At 42.7% G+C, this 25,659-nt stretch overlaps 1 protein-coding gene across 2 annotated transcripts in view; it reads right to left on the bottom strand.

The window, feature by feature from the left end:
* Window positions 1-21,587, bottom strand: part of RSU1 (Ras suppressor protein 1) — a 225,916-nt gene extending 204,329 nt beyond the window's left edge. For both annotated transcript variants that reach the window (XM_039478766.2, XM_074404987.1), the window contains exons 1-2: window positions 21,498-21,587; window positions 21,141-21,252 (exon numbers count right to left, since the gene is read on the bottom strand). In XM_039478766.2, coding sequence (XP_039334700.1) covers window positions 21,141-21,249 — 109 coding nt within the window. In that variant the 5' untranslated portion in view covers window positions 21,250-21,252; window positions 21,498-21,587. The remainder of the gene's footprint in view (window positions 1-21,140; window positions 21,253-21,497) is intronic.
* Window positions 21,588-25,659: the final 4,072 nt, after the last annotated feature.

Genomic DNA, 25,659 nt, shown 5'->3' with positions numbered 1-25,659 from the left:
GCACAGAGACAGCCATGTTAATTCAAATCATCCCAGAGTTCTAGACTACAAAGAATTAACTGAAACTTAACATGTAGCATGGTGAAATGGCTTTTTCATTCTGGCTCCCTGGTGGACTAGAAACAGCCACAGTCTTAAATAACCCTCATCAGAGGCTCCACAGGAATGTGGGAGCTAGCCAGATGTCAGCACCGGGCAGCAATGCTGACCAACTTGAGCTCTGCATCTCCATGATGCTGCTTAAAATGTCTGCCCATGTTGCATGGCTGAAGTTATTTCACCCTTGGTAGCAGGACACAGATTCTGATCTACTTACGTATGCAGGATCTGACAATATATTAACATGAAGACAGACAATAAAATGTTTGACATCAATATATAAATATCATATTCATCAACACATCCAGAATCATAAAAACCTTTCTTCTGAATTTTGTTCATAAGTCAAAACTTTAAAAATATCATTGTGGGAGGAAAGCCTTTCCTTATTTCACAACTAATTATCGTGCAGGGTTACTGCAAGTCTTCAGTAGGTTTTCAAAAGAATTGATCGCTTTACTGAATTCTAGTATATACAGATAGAGAGTCTACCAATCACAACTCTTCTCTCAATCAATAATACAACAATTTAACATGTATGACAACTGAAAAAAGATGGCCCCTATTTCTACACATAAGGGCAGAGTATTCACATATCTTGAGGACGCCCCATGAGCTGATCAATAATTGGTGTCTTTGAGGCCATCAGGACATTAAGGAGAAAGAAGGAAGACAGACCCAAGACACTGGTATGTAAATGATGGAGCCCACGTCATTCACGGCCAAACACATCCTTCTACAGTTTTTGCTCCAGAAAAAAAAACACAAAGAAAAACTGTATTTCTGAAGATGCCTGGGAGAATTCAAGAAAAAATATATTAAGCCACTTAAGACATGCCGTCATTGGATGGTATTAACAAAACCATCACAGCAAAGTAGTTGTGAGTTACAACTACTTTGCATGCCACGTATTCCTTAGTGGGACAGGGATAGAATATGAGTGAGACACAGTTGCTGCCCTCAGTGAGCTTACTCCGCAATAAGAAGATGAAATGAAACACTAGCATACAGTACAGAAGGTGATGGTGAATGTTATTTGCCAACTTGACTGGGCTATGATACCCAGATGGCTGCTATGATGTTCTTTTGCAGGGTCTGCGAGGGTGTTTCCAGAAGAGATTAGCATTTGAATCAGGGGACTGAGAAGAGAAGACCCTCCCTCACCAATGCAGGTTAGCAATAATCAATTCACTGAGTGCTTCAAGAGAATAGAAAGCAGCACACTCAAGAGACAGCAGATACTTTTAAGTTATATGACTGGGACTTTAAAATTACTATGATTGATATGACAACATGCAAGAAAAGACAGGCAATGTCCGCAGAGACAAAAGCCCTAAGACAGAACTGAAAGGAAATGCTAGAGATCAGAAACACTGCAGCAGAAATAAAGAGAGCCTCTGAATGGTTCCTTAGTAGAATGGATATAGCCAAGGAAAGAATCGGTGATCTTGAAGACATGTCGACAGAAACTTCCTCAACCAAAAAGCAAAGAGAAAAAATAACAGGGGAAAAGTGAAACAGAATACATAAGGACAATGAGATAATTGCAAAAGGCATAACATGAACATAAAGGAAATACGAGTAGAGAAAAAGGAACAGAAAAAAATACCGAAATAACTCGGAATTTTCCAAAATTAAAGACAGAGACCAAACTACATATCCAAGAAGCTCAGAGAACACAAAAATGGATCATCACCAAAAAATCTATACCTATACATATCACATTCAAAATATAGAAAGTCAAAGACAAAGATAAAATATTGAAGTCAGAGGAAAAAAAAATCTTACCAATAAAGAAACCAGAATAAAATTCACACTGGGCTTTTCTTAAGAAACCATGCAAGCAAGAAGACAGTGGGGTAAAACATTTAAAGCACTGAAGGGGGAAAAAAAATCTCCCATCTAGAATCCTGTATTCAATAAAATTATCCATCAAATATAAAGAAGAAACACTCTCACCAAAATAAAAACTGAAGAGACATAAAATGTGTCAAAACAGGCTAGTCCCAGAGAAAAAAAAAGATACAGCAGAAAACAGGATCTACGTAAAGAAAGGAAGAGTGTTAAAGAATGGAAAAAAAGTAATATAAAAGAGTTTATTGTTCTTATTCTTAATCTAACAGATCACAGATTGTTCGAAATAGTAACGGCAACAATGTGTTGGTTGATTTGAGTTTATGAATAAGTGAAATGAATGATAGCAACTTTATAAAGAAAAACAGGAAGGAACTGGTAATGTTTGATTTTAAGTTACCTGCACTGGCTCTGAAGTGGCACAGTGTTATTTAAAAGTGAGTTAAGATTAGTTGTAAATGTATTTTGCAAACTCTAGGGCCATCATTAAGAAGTTTTTATTCCTTGCCTTATCTTCCTTCTAAAAAAATAAATTTTTAAATGTAAATTTGCCGAGAGGAGAGAAAATGAAGTACGTTGTGAGGAGAGAAAATGAAATCATGCAAAATGTTCAATTAAAGCCACAGAAAGCAGAAAACGAGTGGAAGACGAAACAAACAAAGGCAAGAACAGAAAACACTTATTATGTAGGTATTGATCTAATATAAATGATCATATTAAATGTTAATAACCAAACACATCAATGAAAAGACTATCAGAGTGGATTTTTTAAAAAAACAGGATCTAACTATATGTTAGCTATGAAAAATCCACTTTAAATATAAAATCCACTTATAAAGATTAAATATTAAAATATATTAAATTTAAGGGATGGAGAAAGATACATGACACTAAACGCTAAGCAAAAGCAAGCTGGAGTCATCATGTTAATTTCAGACAAAGCTGACTTCAAAGCAAAGATTATCTGAAATTAAAAGGGGTATTACATAATGATTAAAAGGTAAACTTTGCAAGTAAACACAGTAATCCTTAATGTGTATGCATCTAACAACAGTATGAAAATACATAAGACAAAAACTTATAGAAATGCAGAGAAAGAAACAAATCCACTATTATACTTGGAGATTTCAACACTCCATTCTATTAGTAATTGATAGATCCAACAGGCAGAAAACCAGTAAGGACAGAGTTAAAAATACAACATTACCATCAGTCAACTGGCTATAATTGACATCTATAGACTACTTCATCCAAGAGAAAAACACACATTCTTCTGAAGCTTGCACAGAAGATTCATCAACATAGACCACATTCTGGGCCATAAAATACCCCTTAAACTTAAGATAACAGAGATTGTACAATATATGCTCTCAGTCCACATTGGAATTAAACTAGAAATCAAACAGAAAGATAGCTGAAAAATCCCAAAACATCTGGACATTAACAATGTATTTCTAAATAACACGTCAAAGAAATCTCAAAAAATGTTTAAGAATATTTTAATGAAATGGCTGGGCAGGGTGGCTTATGCCTGTAATCCCAGCACTTTGGGAGGCCGAGGCAGGTGGTAAGATTGAGACCATCCTGGCCAACATGGTAAAACCCTGTCTATACTAAAAATACAAAAAAATTAGCTGGGTGTGGTGGTGCGTGCCTGTAGTCCCAGCTACTCGGGAGGTTGAGGCAGGACAACTGCTTGAACACAGGGGCGGAAACTGCAGTGAACCGAGATCGCACCACTATACTACAGCCTGGGTGACACTACGAGACTCCGTCTCAAAAAAAAATGTTTAATTAAATGAAAATGAAAATACTACTTATCGGAATTTGTGAACTACAGCAAAATCAATGCTAAAGGAAATGCAAAGCATTAACTACATGTATCACAAAACAAGAAAGTTTTATTAGGTTGGTGCAAAGTGGCAAAACAGCAATTACTTCTGTACCAACCTAAAGAAAAATCAATAATGTAAACTTCCACCCTAGGAAAGAAGAAAAATGAGCATCAATCGAACTACAAGTAAACAACAACAAAAAAATTAATAAAAATTAGGGCAGAAATCAGTAATACTTAAAAGGAGAAATTCATAGAGAAAATCTGAGTCCAAAAACTGGTTTTTGGAAAAGGTCAATAAAATTGGTAATCATATAAGGAGGCTAACCAAAAAAAAAAAAAAAAAAAAAAGAATCTAACAACGAATGAGAGAAAGGCTATTACTACTGATTTCATGGATGTTAAAGGGATAATACAGTAACATTATAAACAACTCGGTGTCCAAAAATGTTGTAACTTAGATAAAATGGACCAACTGCTGGAAAGACATAATCTACCAAAACTCACACAGAGAGAAACAGATCATTGGAGTAGGCCTTTATCTATTAAAGAAATTGAATCAAAAATTAACATTAATAACCTTCTAATATAGAAAGCACCATGCCCAGATAGGTTTAGTCATGGATTCTACCAAACATTTAAGAAAGAAATTATACCATTTCTCTACAGTATCTTTCAGAAAACAGAAGCAAGGAGAGCAATTCCTAATTCAATCTATGAGGCCAGCATTAAGCCAAAGACATTACAAAAAAGGAGAAACTAGAGACCAATACCTCTCATGAGCATAGTTACAATAATCCTCAATAAAGCATTAGCAAATAAATTCAAAAACATATTAAAAGTATACACAGGCTGGGCATGGTGGCTCATGCCTGTAATCCCTGTACTTTGGAGGCCAAGGCAGGTGGATTACCTGAAGTTAGGAGTTTGAGACCAGCCTGGCCAACATGGTGAAACCCCGTCTCTACTAAAAATACAAAAAATTTGCTGGGCATAGCGGCACGCACCTGTAATCCCAACTACTCAGGAGGCTGAGGCAGGAGAATTGCTTAAATCTGGGAGGCTGAGGTCACAGTAGGCCAAGATCATGTCATTATACTCCAGCCTGGGCAACAAGAACAAAACTTCATCTCAAAAAACAAACAAAAGTATACACAATGACCAAATGGAATTTACTCCAGGTATGCAAAAGTGAATCCAAGTCAAAAACAAAAGCAATCCATCACTTCAAACAGGTGAAAGAAGAAAATTCATATGATTGTATCTACAGATGCAGAAAAAGCACTGGACAAAATCCAACACCCACTGAAAACTCTTAGCAAACTAGGAATAGAGGAAAGCTTTCTCAACTTAATAAAAATTATCTACAAAAACCCTACAATTAACATGATACTCAATGGTAAGGAACTAGTTGCTCGCCTACTATGACTGGGAACAAGGCAAGGATGTCCCCTATCACCACTTCTAACCAAAGTCATATTGGAAGTACTAGTTAATGCAGAAAGTTAAGAAAAAGCAACAAAGTGTATGCAGATTGGGAAGGATGAATTAAAACCGTCTTGTCCACAGATAATATGATGTCTATGTAGAAAATCCCAAAGAATCAACAAAAAAGAACTTAAACTACTAACTACAGCAAAGTTGCAGGATACAACATACAAAGGCAATTGCTTTTCTATACAAACAACTAGAAATTTAAATTAAAAACACATCATTTACATTCACGCCAAACAAATGAAATATTTAGATACAGAGCTAACAAAATATGTACCAAATCTATTTCAGAAAAGCTTCAAAACTAGTACGAAAGGAATCAAATACCTAAATAAACAGTGAGATATCCCATGTTCATGAATAGGAAGACTCAACATTGTTATGATGTCAGTTCTTTCCAAGTCGATCTACATACCAATTCTAGTCAAAATACCAGCAGGTTTACGGGTATCAACAAACTGATACTAACATTTACATGGAAAGGCAGAACAGCCAATACAATATTGAAGAAAATTCAGTTGATGCACTGACACTGCCCAACTTCAAAACTTAGTTATAGTAACAAGACAGCGTGGTACTGGTGAAACAATAAGACAAATAGATCGCTGGAATTAAACAGCCTAGAAATAGAACCTCACAAATATAATCAATTAATCTTTGGCAAAAGTGCAAAGGCAATTCAGTGAGAAAAGCAGAGTCTTTTCATCAAATGGTGCTGAAACAGATGGACATCAATACACACAAAACTCAATCTAGACAAAGACCTAACACCTTTCATGAAAATGAACTCAGAATGAATCACAGACCTAATATAAAACACAAAGCCATAAAAATTTCTAGATATAACAAAGGAGAAAATCTAGTTGACCTGAGATTTGGCAATGACCTCTTAGATACAATACCAAAGGCACAACTTACGAAGGAAAAACATGGTAACTGAGACTTCATTATAATTAAAAACGTCTGCTCTGTGTAAATTATCATTAAGGGAATGAAATACCAACTCAAGGAGAAAATATTTGCAACACACATGTCTGATAAAGAACTGGTATCTACAATATAAAAAGACTTAAAACTCAACAACAACCCAATTAAAAAGTACATAAAAGGTCTGAACAGACATCTCACCAAAAAAGATTCAGATATGGCAAATAAGCATATGAAAAGATGCTCAGCATCATATGTCATGAGGGAATTGCAAATGGCAACAGTGAGATACCACTGCATACCCACTAAAATGGCTAAAATCCGAAATACCAACACCACCAAATGCTTGTAGGGATGTGGAGCAACAGGAAATCTCATTCTTTATTGGTGGAATGCAAAAAGGTACAGCTACATGAGAGGACAGATTGACAGTTTCTCATAAAGCTGAACATAGTCTTACCACATAATTCACTAATACATTCCTAAGTATTCACCCAAATGTGCTGAAATCTTGTCTACACAAAAATCTGCACAAGAATGTTTATAGCAGCTTTATGCATAATTGCCCAAATTCAGAAGCTGCCAAAATGTCATCCAATAGGTGAATGGATAAGCAATCTGTGGCACATCCAGACAATGGAGTATTATTCACTGCTACAAAGAAATGAGCTCTCAAACCATAAAAAGACACCGAGGAATCTTAAATGCAGATTGCGAAGCGAAAGTAGTCAGTCTGTAAAGGCTATATACTGTATGATTCCAACTGTATGACATTCTGAAAAGGGTAAAATTATACAGACAAAGGCAAACTGTAACATATCCGTGGTTGTCTGAGGTTTTGGAGGTAGATAATGAGGGAGAGGAGAGGAAGACGCAGAGCAGAGAGGATTTTTAGGGCAGTGAAACTGTTCCATACAATACTGTAATGGTGAATACATGACATTAATTTGTCAAAACCTACAAAACTATACTATATAGAGAGAACCCTGAGGTTAGCGATAAGCTTAGTTAATAAGACCGGGCGCCGTGGCTCAAGCCTATAATCCCAGCACTTTGGGAAACCGAGGCGGGTGGATCACGAGGTCAAGAGATCGAGACTATCCTAGTCAACATGGTGAAACCCCGTCTCTACTAAAACTACAAAAATTAGCTGGGCATGGTGGCGCATGCCTGTAGTCCCAGCTACTCAGGAGACTAAGGCAGGAGAATTGCTTGAACCCAGGATGCAGAGGTTGCGGTGAGCCGAGATCACGCCATTGCACTCCAGCCTGGGTAACAAGAAGGAAACTGTCTCAAAAACAGAAAAAAAAAAAAAAAAAAACTTTAGTTAAAATAATGCGTCAACAGCCTGGCCAACATGGTGAAACCCCATCTATACTAAAAATTTTTTTAAAAATTAGCCAGCGTGATGGCACATGCTTAAACCTGGGAAGCGGAGGTTGCAGTGAGCTAAAATCACACCATTGCACTCTAGCCTGGGCGGTAAGAGTGAGACTCAGTCTCAAAAACCTAAATAAAAATAGTAACAATATTTCAACAATATTGGTTCAGCAATCACAGCACATGTAACACGCCAATGCAAGATGTTAATATAGGAAACGAGGAACGGGGGACGGGAGAGAGATGTGCAGCTGTCCTTCCAGCTCCAGTTCTCTGCAAATCGAAAACTGCTCTTAAAAAAAATAGCCTAGTTTGTTGTTGTTAAGTTCTGGGGTACATGTGCAGATGAAATACCATTTGACCCAGCAATCCCATTACTGGGTATATACCCAAAGCATTATAAATCATTCTGTTATAAAGACACATGCACACCTATGTTTATCGCAGCACTGTTCACAATAGCAAAGCCTTGAAACCAACGCAAATGCCCATCGATGAGGGACTGGATAAAGCCTAGATTTTTTTTTGTTTTTGTTTTTAAACAATAAAGAAGATAGCATATGCATAAAACAACTTTTCAGCAATACTGGCACTAATAAAATTAGTATTGTTTATTGCATAATGGTTACCAAATATGTGACTATGAGATATTCTAATTCTATCATCACCCATATCTGTGAGAGGCAAGGCTCTGAGTGGAAGGGAGGAGGCCAAGATGAGGAATAGAAGTTAAGTAAAAGCCTTGCTGTCTGTTACTTATTTCAATCTGAACTACCAGTCTCAGCTCACGAGGCTGGCAGTCTCATGACTTAAAGGGAGAGTGACTGGGAGGAGAAGGAGCTCCCAACCTGCTGATGATGTTTCTTGCTTTGAAACCTGTCAACTTGTACCATCCTGTATCACTTATCCATATGAATACTTCAATAAAGTTTTTGGAGTAGATTTTCTTGTAACTCTGTGTAAATATTTGGGGAAGATGAAAGTTCCTGTTTCCCTGGCTCAAATGGTATAAGCATAAGTAGGTTGTATTCCTGAATGCATTCGTAAATCGATACAGAATCATTAGCGCACACAGGGCAGCTCCCATGGTTTTTAGAACATGGTAAGATGGCCACAGGCACTGAGCATGCTTGCTGAATTAGCCGTTCGTCTTCATCTCCTCCACAGGGTATGTGCATACGACTGTCAGAAACAAGTAAGGCAAAACAGGGTAAGCTAAGAACATTGCTTCTGAAGTCTGCTGGCGTGGGTTCAAATCTGGGCTCTGCCACTTATTATCTGGGTGACTCTGAGCAAGTTACTAAAGCTTCCTAAATCCATTTCCTTAGCTGTTAACTAGATAATGACAACAGTAATAAAATTGTGAGGTTTGAAGGACTGATCCATACAGAGGACTTAGCACAATGCGTGGTACATAGTCAATGTGTGTATGTATTAATACATTCTATGCAGAGATGGCATAGTATTTCAATCATCTTATCTATTTTTATCCTCCTAAAAACGGGGGCACAACTTTGTAGAATACAAATACATAATAAATTATTTGGGTATCTCTGACACGGCCTAGAGACTTCAGCATTTACAGCTGTTTCACTATTTATTTTGAAACAGAGTCTCTCTCTTATCACCCAGGCTGGAGTGCAATGGTGTGATCTTAGCTCACTGCAGCCTCCACCTCCCAGGTTCAAGCAATTCTCCTGCCTCAGCCTCCCTAGTAGCTGGGATTACAGGTGCCACCATGCCCAGCTAAATCTTGTACTTTTAATAGAGACAAGGTTTCCCATGTTGGCCAGGCTGATCTCGAACTCCTGACCTCAGGTGATCCACCCACCTCAGCCTCCCAAAGTGCTGGGATTACAGGCATAAGCCACTGCACCTGGCCTCACTTACAGCTGTTAAGAAAACCAAGTTACAGAAACCACCATTCAAATACTGAGATTGCAAACCACATTACTATTCTCTGGCCTGCATGACATCCTGAAAACCTGAGAGGCCAAAGCCTCCTTCCAAGTAATTGCCTGTTCTGATGTGTGCCTTTGATTCGGGATCACCCTTAAAATTATAAGCTACACAGAGTCCAAAGGAATAATTAATAGATATGCAGAGAAATAGATGAAATAAAAAGGATCTTTATGAGGTATGGGTACTATAACTAAAACTACCATTTGATGTAATTCAGGTTTATTCTGTTTGACACATGAACCAGTATTTCCCCAACGCCATCTTTTCCAGCACCATACTTCGTAATGTTTTAAGCTGATGTTCTAAGTGTGACGACAGAAGAAAATGAATTAATATACGGTATAAAAAGATCTCACATCTGATCATTCCATTCTGTTGAGATTAATAGTTATTCAGGAAACCACAAAGAAGCTGGGGAGGGTTCTGCTAATATTGATCAGATGGAGATTAACTTGCTGCTTACGTTTTCTTTAACAGTTTAAAGCTCTGCAACCATCCTGTTCACCCAAATTTCCAAGCTGGCAGGGGTAGGCCAATAACACGTTTTATTTGCCTAACACAGTGTTTTAAAGAATTCTGAAAATGAATGCCTTAAGGTAAGGCAGACCCTGAAGTCACCTCTCCTTGGCATCCACGCCTGGCCCCGGTGAGCCCTTCAGGACTAGGAGGCAACACAGCACAGTATCACAGAGCAAAGCTTTCAGATACATTCAAGAGTGAACTCTGGACTGTCATGGTGGCTCATGCCAGTAATCCCAACACTTTGGGAGGCCAAGACAGGAGGATCACCTGAGGCCAAGAGTTGGAGACCAGCCTGGCCAACATGGCGAAACCCCGTCTCTACTAAAAAATACAAAAATTAGCTAGGTGGGGTTGCAGGCACCTATAATCCCAGCTACTTGGGAGGCTGAGGCAGGAGAATCGCTTGAACCCAGGAGGTAGAGGCTGCAGTGAGCCGAGGTCAAGCCACTGCACTCTAACCTGGACAACAAGAACAAAACCCCATCTCAAAAAAAGAGAGTCAACTCCATTTTCACCACTGCCTGAATGACACTGGGGACTTAACAATCTGGAGGGCTCTCTATTTTCTCATCTATAAAATGCTGATGATTATCAGGTGAACCAAAGAGGGATGTCAGGAGTGTGAGAAGCACTTACTGCAGCACAGGCACTTGGGTCTGTGTCACTTGAGAATCTCCAATCTAGATGTTACAGACTGAACTATGTCTCCCAGAAACTCACATGCTGAAGCCCCAATCCCAATACCTCAACACGTGACTATATTTGGAGACAGGGCCTTTAAAGAGGCGATTAATTTAAAATAAGGGCCTTAAGGTGGACCCTTATCCCAACTGACTGTCGTCCTTATGAGCAGAGGAAACTGAACACACCGAGACAGCAGGGATGCAAAGGAAACACCACGGGAGGGCTCAGTCAGAAGGCAGCTGTCTGCAAGCCCAGGAGAGAGGCCTCAGGAGCAGCCAGCCCTGCTGATGCCATTCTTGAACTTCCAGCCTCCAGGACTGTGGGAAATGCATTCCTGTTATTGAAACCACTCAGCCCGTAGTATTTTGTTTTGTAGCCCTAGGAAATTAATAAAGCAGGTACTGTTAATCCTATTATTGGCCTTTTGGGCTTTGCTAGCACCTCAAACCTGAAATACTGTTTTACATCGTTAAGTGATACATGCTGATGGAATCGGCTCAATGGGGACACTGCAAATTCCATTTCCTTTGATCAGAAACATGCTCTGATCAGCCCTTCTCTACTCGGAGGCCGCACGCAAGGCAGCTGTGAAACACGCCAACCTCAGATGCTGGGGTTGACTGTGACATACGCGAGATTTCTCTCACTGTGAGCTACACAGATGAAATCATTAGGATTCCATCTCTTTTCCCAAGGAAAGAGCCTGACAACTGAAGGTGGAAGAACTGTAGAGGCAGCAAAGGTCCTTGAAGAGAGAGACCAGACGGCGGCGTCCAGTCTCTCCCCGGAGCAGCATGCAGAGGCTCAACACTGACCCCTGCTGGTCACACACTTGATCTAGACCAGCTGCTGCTTGGCCACATTTCTACATTACCTTCTGGCAAAAGTGGGCGTTGAACAATGGGAACACATGGACACAGGGAGGGGAACATCACATACTGGGGCCTGTTGGGGGGGTGGGGGGCTAGGGGAGGGATAGCAGGGGGTGGGGGAATTAGGGAGGGCTAACATTAGGAGAAATACCTAGTGTAGATGATGGAGGGATGGATGGCATATGTATACCTCCATATGTGTATCTCCAACCACCATGGCATATGTATAACTATGTAACAACCCTGCATGATCTGCAAATGTACCCCAGAACTTAACGTATAATAAAAAATAAAAATAAAAAATTGGCTGGGCGTGGTGACTCACGCCTGTAATCACAGCACTTTGGGAGGCTGAGGCGGGCAGATCACCGAGGCTGGGAGTTAGTTCAAGACCAGGCTGACCAACATGGAGAAACCACATCTCTACTAAAAATATACAAAATTAGCTGGGCATGGTGGCGCACACCTGTAATCCCAGTTACTCGGTAGGCTGAGGCAGAAGAATCACTTGAACCAGGAGGCGGAGGTTGCAGTGAGCCGAGATCATGCCACTGGGCGACAAGAGCAAAATCCGTCACAAAAAACAATGTTAATAATAAAATAAAAAATTAGCCCACCTGCACAAACTTGCTATTTAAAGCAGCAAGAGGTCTTTATGCAGCATTACAAAAAGTCACCTCCAGGCTTTTCTCGATAACAATGGATCCCCTGTGTCTAGATCGTGTTTTCTTTCAACCAGGTTCATGTGAATTTATGAACAATATGAACACATAGTGTATGGTTTTCAATTATTATCCACATCAATTCTAGCAGCGGTTACGGTGCAAAGCAGGGGGTGTTATGGTTTCTTATGGTGAAAATATAACTACTCCACATCTAATAAATAACTTATAGTCATCTTAACAGAACAAAAAATAATTTATTGCTAGATAATTTTAAAATTCAATATAAGGCTGGGCACAATGCTCATGCCTTTAACCCCAGCAATTTGGGAGGCCGGGGCAGGAGGATCACTTGAGGTCAGGAGTTGCAGAAGAGCCTGGCCAACATGCCAAAACCCCATCCCTGCTAAAAATGCAAAAAGTAGCTGGCATGGTGGTGGGTGCCTGTAACCCCAACTACTTGGGAGGCTAAGGCAGGAGAATCGCTTGAACCAGGGAGGTGGAAGTTGCAGTGAACCGAGATCACACCACTGCACTCCAGCATGGGCAACAGAGTGAGACTGTGTCTCAAAAAATAAAAACCTTAAAAGGAATAGAAATAATAAAATTCAATACAAACTCCCAAATGGACTCTGCTTGCATAATGCCTAGCATAAAACATACATTCAATAAACAGTTACTGCAGGACATCTAGTATTTTATTTATTAGTGGGGGGAAAATATCCAGTTTTCAAGGCATGTCTGTCATTTTCAACACAGCCTCGGCCACAAGTACCACCTCAATGAAAACCCTGCTGCTGTTCCCCAGCCACTGTCTGTGCTGGCCACAGCTCCGAACTCACCAGTGTATGGCCACTGCTGTTCCTCCTGACCCCAGCACACTGGGCCCAGGTGAGGAAACGGGCAGCAGGTGTGCTGGTACAATGAGACCATGAGACACGTGGGCAAAGGCTAATGAGAAGCACCATCACCCAGATTTCCAAGAAATAAAGAGATACTGTTTTGCATTTGTTATACCATCACAGATAAACCAGTTTTTAAAATAGTCATGCACCAACTGGGCGTGGCGGCTCACGCCTGTAATCCCAGCACTTTGGGAGGCCAAGGTGGGCAGATCACCAGGTCAAGAGATCAAGACAATCCTGGCCAACATGGTGAATCCCCATCGCTACTAAAAATACAAAAATTAGCTGGGCGTGGTGGCAGCCACCTGTATTCTCAGCTACTCGGGAGGCCGAGGCAGGAGAATTGCTTGGAACTGGGAGGCGGAGGTTGCAGTGAGCCAAGATTGTGCCACTGCACTCTAGCCTGGCGACAGAGCCAGAGCGAGACTCCATCTCAAGAAAAAAAAAAAAAAAAAAAGGTCATGCACCACTTAATGACATTTCACTCTACAATGGACCACCTGGGAGGCTCGGGCAGGCAGATTGCTTGAGTCCAGGCGTTCAAGACTAGTCTGGGAGACACGGCAAAAACATCCTATGAAAATTACAAAAATCAGCCAGGAGTGGTAGCATGTGCCCATAGTATAAGTTACTTGGGAGGCTGAGGTGGGAAGATCACTTGAACCCAGGAAGCCGAGAGGCTACAGTAAGGTGAGATCACGCCACTGTAGTCCAGCCTGGACAGCACAGTGAGACCTTGTCCCAAAAAACAATCCAACAAGGACCACAAATATGTTGGTGGTCCCATGAGACTACAATAATGTTCTGTATTTTTACTGCACTTTTCTATACGTAAAGACACAATACTCACCACTGTGTTACAATTCCCTATGGTATTCTGTACAGTCCCATGCCGTGCAAGTTTGTAGCCTAAAAGCCTTAGTGACAAAATCTTATCATGCATTTCTCATAACAGATCCCACCAAGTGAGGCGTGACTATATTAATAATAGCCCGCATTATTAAGAGTTATAGATACCAGGTGGTGCACGAGGCCCTTCTAGGTAACAACCCACAAGGGCCCTCTGAGGTGCTCTTATTATTCCCATTTTATAGATGAGGCACCTGAGGCACAGAGATGTAAAGCAATTTGTCCAAGGTTACACAGCTAGTAACACACACAAAAGACGCTTACAAAAAAGCTACCGTGGCCACTGGGGGCCAGTATGTGACAGACTGAAAAACAGTCAAACGTCATTACTGGTTTAGTTATACCAAAGGGGTTATAACTTTTGTTTCAATGAAACATTTCCAGTTTTAACCTTATCCTCCAATCAAAAATAGAAGCTGTCAGTTCCATCTTGCTCCTGATAGCTGGAAACTGCTTCCCTCCAAAAACCGCAGAGAAGCCTGCAGGAAGGAGACAGAGTACATGCTCTCTCTCCAGAGCTACACTTTCTATCTCAGCTAACCTGAGCTTCTTAACTAAAAGCAGTAACATTCTTGCTTCAGTAAACTTTTCCCAAGCACGACGCCAAGCAGAGAGACACTTCAGCTAGGTTGGATGGGATGGTGGGTCAAAACTGAGTATACTCGAGGGGCTTCCTGGAGGAGGTGACATGCAATGTAGTCGTGTGAATAGATAAGTCCTTCCTTCTTTCTACAAGCCCTGGCAAGAGGGCAAGGGCTAGCTAGAGAAACGGGAAAAGGGCTTCCCAGGCCAAGATGCAGCATGTTTAAAAACACAAAAGTGGGCACATACACACAACTTGGAGGAGTGAAAACATAAATGACTGTGAGGCAGGACATGGTGACTCACACCTGGAATCCCAGCACTTTGGGAGGCCGAGGCGGGCAGATCACTTGCGGTCAGGAGTTCTGAGACTGAGGCGGGCAGATCAGTTGAGATCAGGACTTCAAGACCACCTTGCCAACATGGTGAAACCCCGTCTCTACTAAAAATACAAAAGTTAGCTGGGCAAGATGGCACATGCCGGTAATCCCAGCTACTCAGGAGGCCGAGGCAGGAGAACTGCTTGAACGCAAGAGATGGAGGCTATGGTGAGCTGAGATCGTGCAGCCTGGCCGACAGAGCAAGACTCCATCTCAAAACAAACAAAAAACCATAAACAGTGTGAATAAGGATTATAGCTAAAATTAGAGATTCCCCCCAGCTGTTTTATCTTTCCCCAAAGAAGGTCTATACGGATAGCCCGTGTTCCAGGTTTAACAAGGCTTCTGACATAGCTCTTCCAGATAACCCAAGATCGTATTTGTTTATTATTTTGCCTGGTCCTTTAGAAAGACCATTCCCTTGAAAGCAGGTTGTTTTCTTTTTAAAGCTTTATCTGAAAAATACTTTAGTCTAACCTGGAAGAAAAAAAGATAAATGCTTGACCACCCAGAGAGGGCAATAAAACCAAAGAGATTAAAAAATCAGGAAATAAATAAGACAAATGAGGCCAGGCACAGTGGCCCATGCCTATAATCCCAACCCTTTGGGAGGCCAAGGTGGGTGGATCAAGACTGTCCTGGCCAATATGGTGAAATCCCATCTCTACTAAAAATACAAAAATTAGCCAGGTGTGGTGGCGCATGCCTGTAATTCCAGCTACTCAGGAGGCTGAGGCAGAAGAATTGCTTGAACCTGGGAGGCGAAGGTTGCAATGAGCAGAGATTGCACCACTGCACTCTAGTTTGGGCAGCAGAGTGAGACTGTCTCAAAAAAGAAAAAGAAAAACAGTAGAGAAATGAAAAGGAAGTTCCGCTGGCTTCAGCTGGGATTCTGTCTCTATGGAAATGGAAGCTGATTACAGGGCACTTCAAAAAAAAAAAAATCAACTTTATCAACCAGCTGAAGGCAGCTGCTGCTTGAGTTTCCACAGTGAAACCTCTTTAATAAAAAGAATAAAAGCAGCATTACGATTATGCCTGGCAGTTTTTTGTTTTTGTTTTTTTAAAGACAAGGTCTTATTCTGTCTGTCACCTGTCACCCAGTGACACGATCACAGCTCACTGCAGACTCAAACTCCTGGCCTTAAGCAATCCTCCTGACAGCTGGGACCACAGGCTTGCATACCACCCTCAACTGATTTTTTAATCTTTTGTAGAGATGGAGTCTTGCTCTACTTGTCTTTTTGGAAGCTTTAAGGAGAATGTGTGTGCAAACTGCAAGCCAGGTTAAAACAAAATGACGGAAAATAAATTAGGATAAATTGTAAATAAACAGCTATCTAAATCAATTAGAACCCTAGGCAAAAGGGCCAAACACTACAGGTTCTAATAAGCCACAGAAAAAATTCCAACACCTGATACAAATGCCCTATCCAGTCTAATTATACAAGCGAAATTCTTGGTTCAAGCCACTGACTATGCTGGAACTGGGTATGTCTGAGGCATAGGGGCCTACAGCTGGATATTCACATTAGGGGCCTATAGCTGGATAGTCACATTAATAGTTAACATTTAATGTGTGTTACTGCATCTAACACTAACTAGTTACTAACATTTAAAATGTGTTATTGCATTTAAGGGGAACCATTAAACCAATCCTATGAAATGGTTACTTAGGGTACCATTTGATAAGGAACTTGAGGCTCAGAGAGGTTAAGTAGCTTCTCTCAGGTTACACAGTACTAAGTAGCAGAATTTGAACCCACATCTATCCAAATCCAAGTTCCCCTCATAGGCTCTGTACCCCTCTGTCTCTCAAGTTCAGAACTGAGCATTTCTAGAATCTGCTGGGCTACTAGAAAACTGTAGAACAGGCCTGTTATCTGTCTCCAGGCAAAGAAATTTCCCCACAGAAAGCTCTTGGTACCTAAACTCCTCAAAACACCTTTCAAAGGTAATTTGCTGTCTCTAAGGAAGTGCTGCGTTGTAAGATACAACTCTCCTAATCAGAAAGACGGGCATCTCATATGCTTAGTAGTACAAAACCTTACTGTTATCTTCAAAGCTTAATTCTCAGCTTTTCAGAAATGACAAAGTAAGAATAATGAAGGGAAGGCTTGAGATGCAAGAAAACCATTCTCTGTACGTGCAAGTTAACTGTTCCTCGGGATTATTCTGGACACTAATATATGAAACTTTCTGGTTACAGCTAAAATTTTGTCAGTAAAAGAACATGGAGGTTGGGTGTGGTGGCTCACATCTGTAACGCCAGCACTTTGGGAGGCCAAGATGGGAGGACTCCCCGAGCCCAGGAGATTGAGGCCAGCCTGGGCAGTGTAGGAATACCCCATCTCTATGCGGGGGAGGGGGGGCGGGGAACATTAGCTAGGCATGGTGGTGTGTACCTCTAGTCCCAGCTACTCGGGAGGCTGAGGTGGGAGGATCACTTGAGCCTGGGAGGTCGAGGCTGCAGTGAGCCGTGATGGCACCACTGCACTCCAGCCTGGGTGTCACAGCAAGACCCTGTTTGCAGAAAACAAAAATTCTTACACTTATACTAATGTAGCCATGTGAAATATTTTACTACTTGCACACATTAAGCACGGTGGCACTGTGTATGCACTCCTGAGAACTGAGTCCTGGTGGGGGCTCCGAAGAGGATTCTGGAACTCTGTAGCCTCCAAGCAGTCCCGCGGTCAGGGAGTTTGCAGACAGCAGCCTTGGGTCAACGCTACAGAAGCCCGAGAAGGTGGAACCTGGGAATCTCCAAATTCACTCCCACCAACTTCCCCAAAGTACTGTTATTCCTCGTTATTCTTTCGGAAAATGTCTGAATGATCTCGCTTTTCACCTCCCAAGGTTATACCGGAAACGTGTTTTTTCAGGAAGCAAGTGGCTATCTTTTCTTCCTTAATAAAAGCCAAGGCTTCAAAGAGATAACGGAGCTGAACCGAAATAGCTAAGCCACTCGCCCCATTTGTAAATATTACATGAAGTCTCTTCAAAAGCCTAAGGGGATAAAGCTCCTCTGCTGAAAGTAGCCTCTCTTCTCCTCACACGTGCAAGCGGGTGCTGGAGGGAGCAAAGCCGTGGGGCCAAGAGCCGCACTGTGCCAGGCAACCGCTTCTTTCTCCTCCTATCAACAGTGCCCCCAGTAATGACCATGATCGTGGCAGAGACAGACAGGGGCAGCAAGGGGCACACCCAGATCCTCAGTTCCAGAGGAAGGAACTGCTCTGTTGCTGACAGCAAGGACCCTTACGGAATGCAAGAGACCAACACACACCAAGGCTGAGAGGCTAAATAGTACACAAACGAAGTTGAATGGCACATATTTTCACTAAGGCTACAAAACGCAAATCATCTACGTTTCCTCCCTTTTCCTTCTGCCAAGACGTAGCAATAGCATCAACTCCGATCTCTGTCCCCGTCAGAACCATGGATTCCCAGTAAACCTGACTCTGCTGTTCTCTCCATGCCTAGCTGGGTATCCGTCACCTTTCAGGGTCTCCTCAGCACCTCCCTTCTTCTCACTTGTCACAGCCTGGACCTGATCTCACACATTCATGGGCCTAACCCATATTCTTTCAGTTTCTTCATGCCTCAACTATTTCTGAACATCTACTGTGCTCCAGGCACAATATAAAAACATGAATATTGCACAGCTTTTGTCTTCCCAATGTCCCAGTGGAGAAGAAAGACTTCTAGAATAAAAAAAAAAATCATGGCCAGGCCCAGTGACTCACTTTTGGAGGCCAAGGCGGGCATATCACAAGGTCAAGAGATAGAGACCATCCTAGCCAACATGGTGAAACCCTGTCTCTACTAAAAATACAAAAACTAAGCCGGGCGCGGTGGCTCAAGCCTGTAATCCCAGCACTTTGGGAGGCTGAGGCGGGTGGATCACGAAGTCAAGAGATCGAGACCATCCTGGTCAACATGGTAAAACCCCATCTCTACTAAAAATACAAAAAAATTAGCTGGGCATGGCGGCGCGTGCCTGTAATCCCAGCTACTCAGGAGGCTGAGGCAGGAGAATTGCCTGAACCCAGGAGGCGGAGGTTGCGCTGAGCCGAGATCGCGCCATTGCACTCCAGCCTGGGTAACAAGAGCGAAACTCCTCCATCTCAAAAAAAAAAAAAAAAAAAAAAATACAAAAACTAGCTGGGTGTGGTGGTGCACACCTGTAGTCCCAGCTACTCAGGAGGCTGAGGTAGGAGAATTGCTTGAACCCAGGAGGCAGAGATTGCAGTGATCCAGGATCACACCACTGCATTCCAGCCTGGTGACAAAGCTAGAATGTCTCAAAAGAAAAAAAATCATCACAATCCTATGTAACAGGAGTCACAAAGCAAGGCACATATCCACCTTCACAGAAGAGGGAGTGGCTATGTTAGCCTGGTGCAAACGGAGAAGGTTTTACACAGGTGGTGATGTCTACCAGACTCTCAGAAGTAAAAGGATTTCAGGTGCAAAAGAGTGAAAGAGAGAAAACAGAATTCGTAAAGGCACCAAGAGCTGAACAAGTAGGCCAGGCGTCCCCAAACTACAGCCCGCAGGCCGCCTGCGGCCCCCTGAGGCCATTTATCCGGCCCCCGGCCGCACTTCAGGAAGGGGCACCTCTTTCATTGGTGGTCAGTGAGAGGAGCACAATATGTGGCGGCCCTCCAACGGTCTGAGGGACAGTGAACTGGTCCCCTGTGTAAAAAGTTTGGGGACACCTGGAGTAGGCTCTGGTCCAGGAAGGGCAATAGGTTCCAAATGGCTGGAATGCCAACTGCATGGAAAGATGAGGTTGTGATCAGATTCAGAAAGGCCTTGTACACCACCCCAACAAACCTGGAGAAATGTGGAGAGAGTTTAAACCAAAGCCATGTCAGCCTGAAGAAGTGCTTTATTTCACTCATCACAGGTTTTTCAAATGTCGAAATTAGTAGCCAACATCTAAAAATTGGCAAATTTCATATAAAAATATAGAATCAGGCCAGGCGCAGTGGCTCATGCCTATAATCCCAGCACTTTGGGAGGCCAAGGCGGGTGGATCACAAGGAGTTCCAGCAGTCAGGAGTTTGAGACCAGCCTGGCCAAAATGGCAAAACCCTGTCTCTACTAAAAATACAAAAAAGTAGCCAGGTATGGTGGCACGTGCCTGTAATCCCCGCTACTTCGGAGACTGAGGCAGGAGAACTGCTTGAACCTGGGAGGCACAGGTTGCAGTGAGCTGAGATCACACCACAGAGGGAGACTCTGTCTCAAAAACTAAAAAATAAAAATCTAGAAGTATAGAATCTTGGCTCCTTTAAGAAAATAATCTAGCACACTGGGCCAACATTCCTATGGTGACACGTGTCTGAGAAGCAGGTGCAGCAGCTGGCCCCTTCAGGTGGCATACATATCATGGACTTCATGACTGCCCTCACTTGAAGGCATGTGAATTTGCAATCCCTGATTTTAAGGGAGGGGATAATACCATAGACCGGCGGGGTGGCAGTTTACACGAAAGTAACACTGAAAGTGATCCAGTGATTAAACTGCACAGTGAAACTGAAGGTAACAGGGCAAATTAGGAGGATTTCACCACAGCATGAGGAGGTAACAAAAGCCTGAGCCAAGTTAGGAGAATAAACACTCTAAAAGAAAGTAAAGATTCAAGAAATGCTTAAAATGCTCCAGGGACAAGAATGCTTATTAATCATGGAACTCTTGTGTGTCATCTGTTCATGGACAAAGGCTGTATTAGGAGACGGAAAGACTCAAAATTAATTCTCAATTAAAAAATAAAGTGGCTATTAAACAAACTGTGGAAAATCCACTCCAATGCCATAATGCAGAGACAACCGACGAGGCACAGCTGTCCGCGTAATTCTCATCGTGGACTCTCAGGATCGCTTTCCAGGTGGAAAGGAACAAATACACCTGCAAACGCTCTGCGCGAAGCCCCTGACAAGTGATGCTTAACAAGCTGGGGCTGGGGTCTAAACCATTATTATCGCTCACAGCAGGACCAACAGTGACTTGGCAAACTTAGAAACCCTTGCAGCTCATCCACGGGAGGCTCCTGCCCGAGAACTCACACAGGCCGTTGACATCCAGCATGTTGGAGATGCCCCGGTCGCTCATGTCCACTTCGGGCTGGTTCTTCTCCCGGCTCTCCTCCACCAACTTCTTCAGAGACTTGGACATGGTCTGCAGCAAACGACAACAACAAAGCACGTGGGTGACGGCAGCAAGGGCAGGGGCGGAAAGGAAAGAGGCCTTCGCTGCCACTCTGGGGCCTCCCCAGGGTGGAGAGGGTGGGCGGCCGAGGGCGTCCCCCGGGCTGGTCCGGGTGCGGGAGGAGGATGGGGCGGGGCAGGGGAGTGGGAAGCATCCAGCCCCGCTCCGGCCACGCAAAGAGAAGCAACCCCAAGTGCAACGCCGCACACACTCACCGCGGAGAGCAGCCCCTACGAGGGTGCGCGTGCAACCACAGGCTTCGGCACGACGCACGCCGGCCGCGGGAAATGCCCCAACTCCCGGCCACACCGGCACCCAACAGCGAACCCGCCCTGTCTCCGCGCCCTGCGCAGGCGCACACCGCGCCGCTACCAGCTCCACGCCCGACCCTACCCAAATTAGGAGAACAGCTAGCTAGACGTGGCTCCCGGGCCAGGCTCCACCCTTAAAAGTATGTGGAGGAGGATGGCCAATCACGTTTGTTATTCGGCTTCGAGACCCCGCCCCACGCCGAGGTTGGTTAAATTCCGTGGCGTCCGCGTCGCGGCTTGGGACTCTGATTGGGTCGAAGTTGGTACGTGCGCGCTGGGTCTGGCGCATGCTCAGTTGGTGGGTCGCGGCCCACAGGGATGTGGGCGGAAGCGAGTAGGTTTTTGGCTCGAGTGCGTAAGGGAGGGTGGTGACTGAGGGTGGGTGTTGCTGAAGCTGGAAGTAAATTGCCTACAAATGTTCCGCTTCTGTAATTGCAGCTCCACTCCACAGAAGTTACTACCCTGAGTCCGGTCTCCATATTGTGTCTCTGAGGGATCTTGTGGGTCACGCAGCCTCCCGCCCTATTAAGAGCTCCTCCAATCGTTTTTAACATCTTGTTGGTTTCTAAGGCTGGCTTTTACCCCTGACCCTTTTGCTCTTGAGGAACGAGAACTACCCTCAGGGCTAGAAGCTACAAGTAAAACCCTACCATTTTAAGTCATTTGAAAACACCACTGAAGCGATGTGTCTTTCCCAGTTGTGACTTTCACATTTGTGAAACACGATGTTCCAGTTTCCAGGAATCTCCCGCTGGCTCTTCCAGAAGCAATCAAATTTTGAATTCTAGCAAACCTATTTCCTGACCCAGTCTCAGACATCCAGCAATATCCTGTGCTTCTCTCACCAAGAAACCTGTTCTGAAAGACAGTTACATGCTGTGGAATAGATTGGCAGCAGGCACTTTTCTCCTTTGTCACCTACATTGATGATGGACGGATACCACACATAATGCATTTATATATTGTAGATTGTAGTAGGGATCAAAGCCTTAAATGTGGTAAAATAATATAATCATAACTCTGAACCAGTTGTATAAAAAAAGATGTGCACTCATAAATTGGTTTTTTTGCTTAAACATTCCAGATGAAAAGGTTATTTCTGCATTAGTCTTCTTTGATCTAGAGCCGTTCCTTGGCTTTTATATTTATTGAACTAGACATTATTGAAGAGTACAGACCAGGTATTGTGTGGAATATCCTTTAAAGCGAGTTTGTCTGATGTTCGCTTTCAGGATATGATTTTTTTAAGAAACACCACTAAAGCGACGTGTCTTTTCCTGTGCATATCAAGGTACAGATGACATTGGTTTCCCCCAGTATTGGTGATGTTCACTTGAGTAAGGTGGTATCTGCTAGATTTCTTCACCATGAAGTTACTATTTTTTTCTTTATGATTAAAAATGATGCTTGGGAGTAGGTGCTACTTGGTTATGTCCCATTCCTTATCTAATTTTTACCCACTAGTTTTAGCATCCACTGATTTCATCTATATGTATTAGTTGGTAATCTCCTAATACATTTATTTCTTGAATCATTATATCTTTTAAAGCAAAAGTGCTTTAAAAAAAATCAGAATTTTTCTTATTCCATCAATTTGTTTTTTGTTGTCATTGTGACGAAGTCTTGCTGTCTTGCCAGGCTGGAGTGCAGTGATGCTGTCTCAGCTTACTGCAGCCTCCACTACCCTGGTTCAAGTGATTCCCCTGCCTCAGCCTCCCAAGTAGCTGGGACCCCAGGCACGTGCCACCAAACTCGGCTAATTTTTAGTATTTTAGTAGAGATAGGGTTTCACCATGTTGGCCAGGCTGATCTCAAACTCCTGACCTCAGGTGATCTGCCCTCAGCATCCTAAAGTGCTGGGATTACAGGAATGAGCCACCATGCCCAGCCTTGTTCCATCAGTTTCTAATAGTGAATCTTGACTATGTAGGCTGAAGACAGTAGTACCTGTGTTAGTCGGCTAGGGCTGGCATAATAATATACCACAGACTGGATGGCTTAAACGACAGAAATTTCTCACAATTCTGGAAGTTCAAGATCAAGGTGCTAGCAGAGTTGATTTATCCTGTGGACTCTCCCCTTGGCTTGTGGATGACTGTCTCCTTGGTGTCCTCCCAGGGCATTTTTTCTGTGCAGTCACACTCTTGGTGTATCTTCCTCTTCCTATGAGGACACCAGCCCTGTGGGACTACAGCCCAACTCTTGTTTCTCTGTAATAACACCCTGAATTTGTTTCATGAATATACTCCCTTCTTAAGTATCACTGAGGATAATAGTTCTTAAACCTCTCTTCAGTTCACTAAATTATGTTTCTTCAAGGGTCCATTTTTATGTGTGTGTATCTAGTCTTTCCCCTAAAAAAGAAAGATTCTTCCTCTCTCTGGTGATTGATTCTTGGTTGTTCTTTTGAATTCAGGTGTGAAGATCTAAACTGATTTTTCTAGATAGCTGCAGTGGTTTCTTTCCTTCCTTGTTTGTATCTTGTTTTCCTCCTAGGTCCCTGGGCTAATTGTTGGATTTCTTTAGCGGCAAGAATCCAGCGTTCTGCCTGCAGGTCATTGCCAGGCTACCTTTGCTGGTGAAGAGAAATGGTGGATTGTGAGTGCCAACTAACGCAACTCGATTACTTTGTTTTTAGCTCCGCACACTGCACCTGCCAGCCCCACATCCATATAACGCCTGAAATCGAGAGTCCCAATGCTGAGTCCGTCTGCAGACCCTAGCCCAGCAACGGGAAAGGAGTACTCAGACACAGGTATGCAGTGTGAGAGCAGCCAGGGGGCTGCCTGACACTAGAGGCCAAAGAAGAGAGCAGCCCCAAACAGCTAAAGCTGCTTGCTTTTTTTTTTTTTTTTTTTTTTTTTTTGAGACACAGTCTTGCACTGAGACCCAGGCTTGAGTGCAGTGGGACAATCTCAGCTCACTGCAACTTGCACCTCCCACGTTCAAGCGATTCTCCTGCCTTAGCCTCTGAGGAGCTGAGATTTCAGGCACCCAACACCAAGCCCAGCTACATTTTTTTTGTATTTTTAGTAGAGGTGGGATTTCACTATGTTGATCAGGTTGGTCTTGAACTTGTGACCTTGTGATCTGCCCACTTCAGCCTCCCAAAGTGCTAGGATTACAGGCGTGAGCCACTGGGCCCAGTCTGCTGCTTGCTTTTATTCAGTACAGACATATTGTTGAAGCCTGGAGCTAACACAATCTGTGGGTAACATTGTTGTATAATAATGTTATTTATTACAATAATAATATTGTTTTTCCTTCCAGTTGAATTACTCAAAACTGATTATAACTACTTCCCTTTTGCTATACATGAAAATGGCATTCTCCCAAATCTGACCATTCCCTGACCCACTAAAAAAATCAGTGTTTACTTCCTGGATGCCTAGCGTGGAAGATTTTGTAAAGCTTCATTTTGTCTCTTTTTTCTGTATTTTTAATTTTCAAATTACATAATAGCATTGACTATGCTTTCCTCAATTTCATGTACACACCTCCCCGATATTCCAATATGCCTCCTAGAAAAGCATGCCCTTCTGAGTGGAAATGATACTGTTACTCTAATGACGCAATCCATGATCAAAGCGTCAATTTTTTTTTTTGACAGCGATATCATGTTAATCTTGCTTTCAGAAAAGTACTGTCATTTCATGTCATTGTTAAACTTTCCCTGTATTCTGTACCTTTGCAATTCATTTTTTACATAAAAGTGGAAGATCTCAAAGCTGTCACATTTTGTCTGTTACAAGTGGCCCATTGCTGTAGCTTATCAAGACCCCTTGGATTTGTTGTTATTCATTGCATTCACTGTCCTTTCCAATAGAAATGTCATCTATAAAGTTGATATATCTATCTATAACACAAAAAGGGAGCAGGAATTCATTTTTTTTCAGATGGAGTTTCACTCTCACCCAGGCTGGAGTGCGTGGCGCAACGTCAGCTCACTGAAACCTCTGCCTCCTGGGTTCAAGTGATTCTCCTGCTTCAGCCTCCTGAGTAGCTGAATGTTTAAGGTGAGAATATTTTATTTACGTGGCTCCATACTCTGTCCAAAAATAATTTC

This window comes from Saimiri boliviensis, chromosome 8 (assembly GCF_048565385.1).
Source record: "Saimiri boliviensis isolate mSaiBol1 chromosome 8, mSaiBol1.pri, whole genome shotgun sequence".
Taxonomy (NCBI): Eukaryota; Metazoa; Chordata; class Mammalia; order Primates; family Cebidae; genus Saimiri; species Saimiri boliviensis.
The sequence above is the reverse complement of the archived record's forward strand: the minus strand, read 5'-3'. Positions and strand labels throughout refer to the sequence as shown.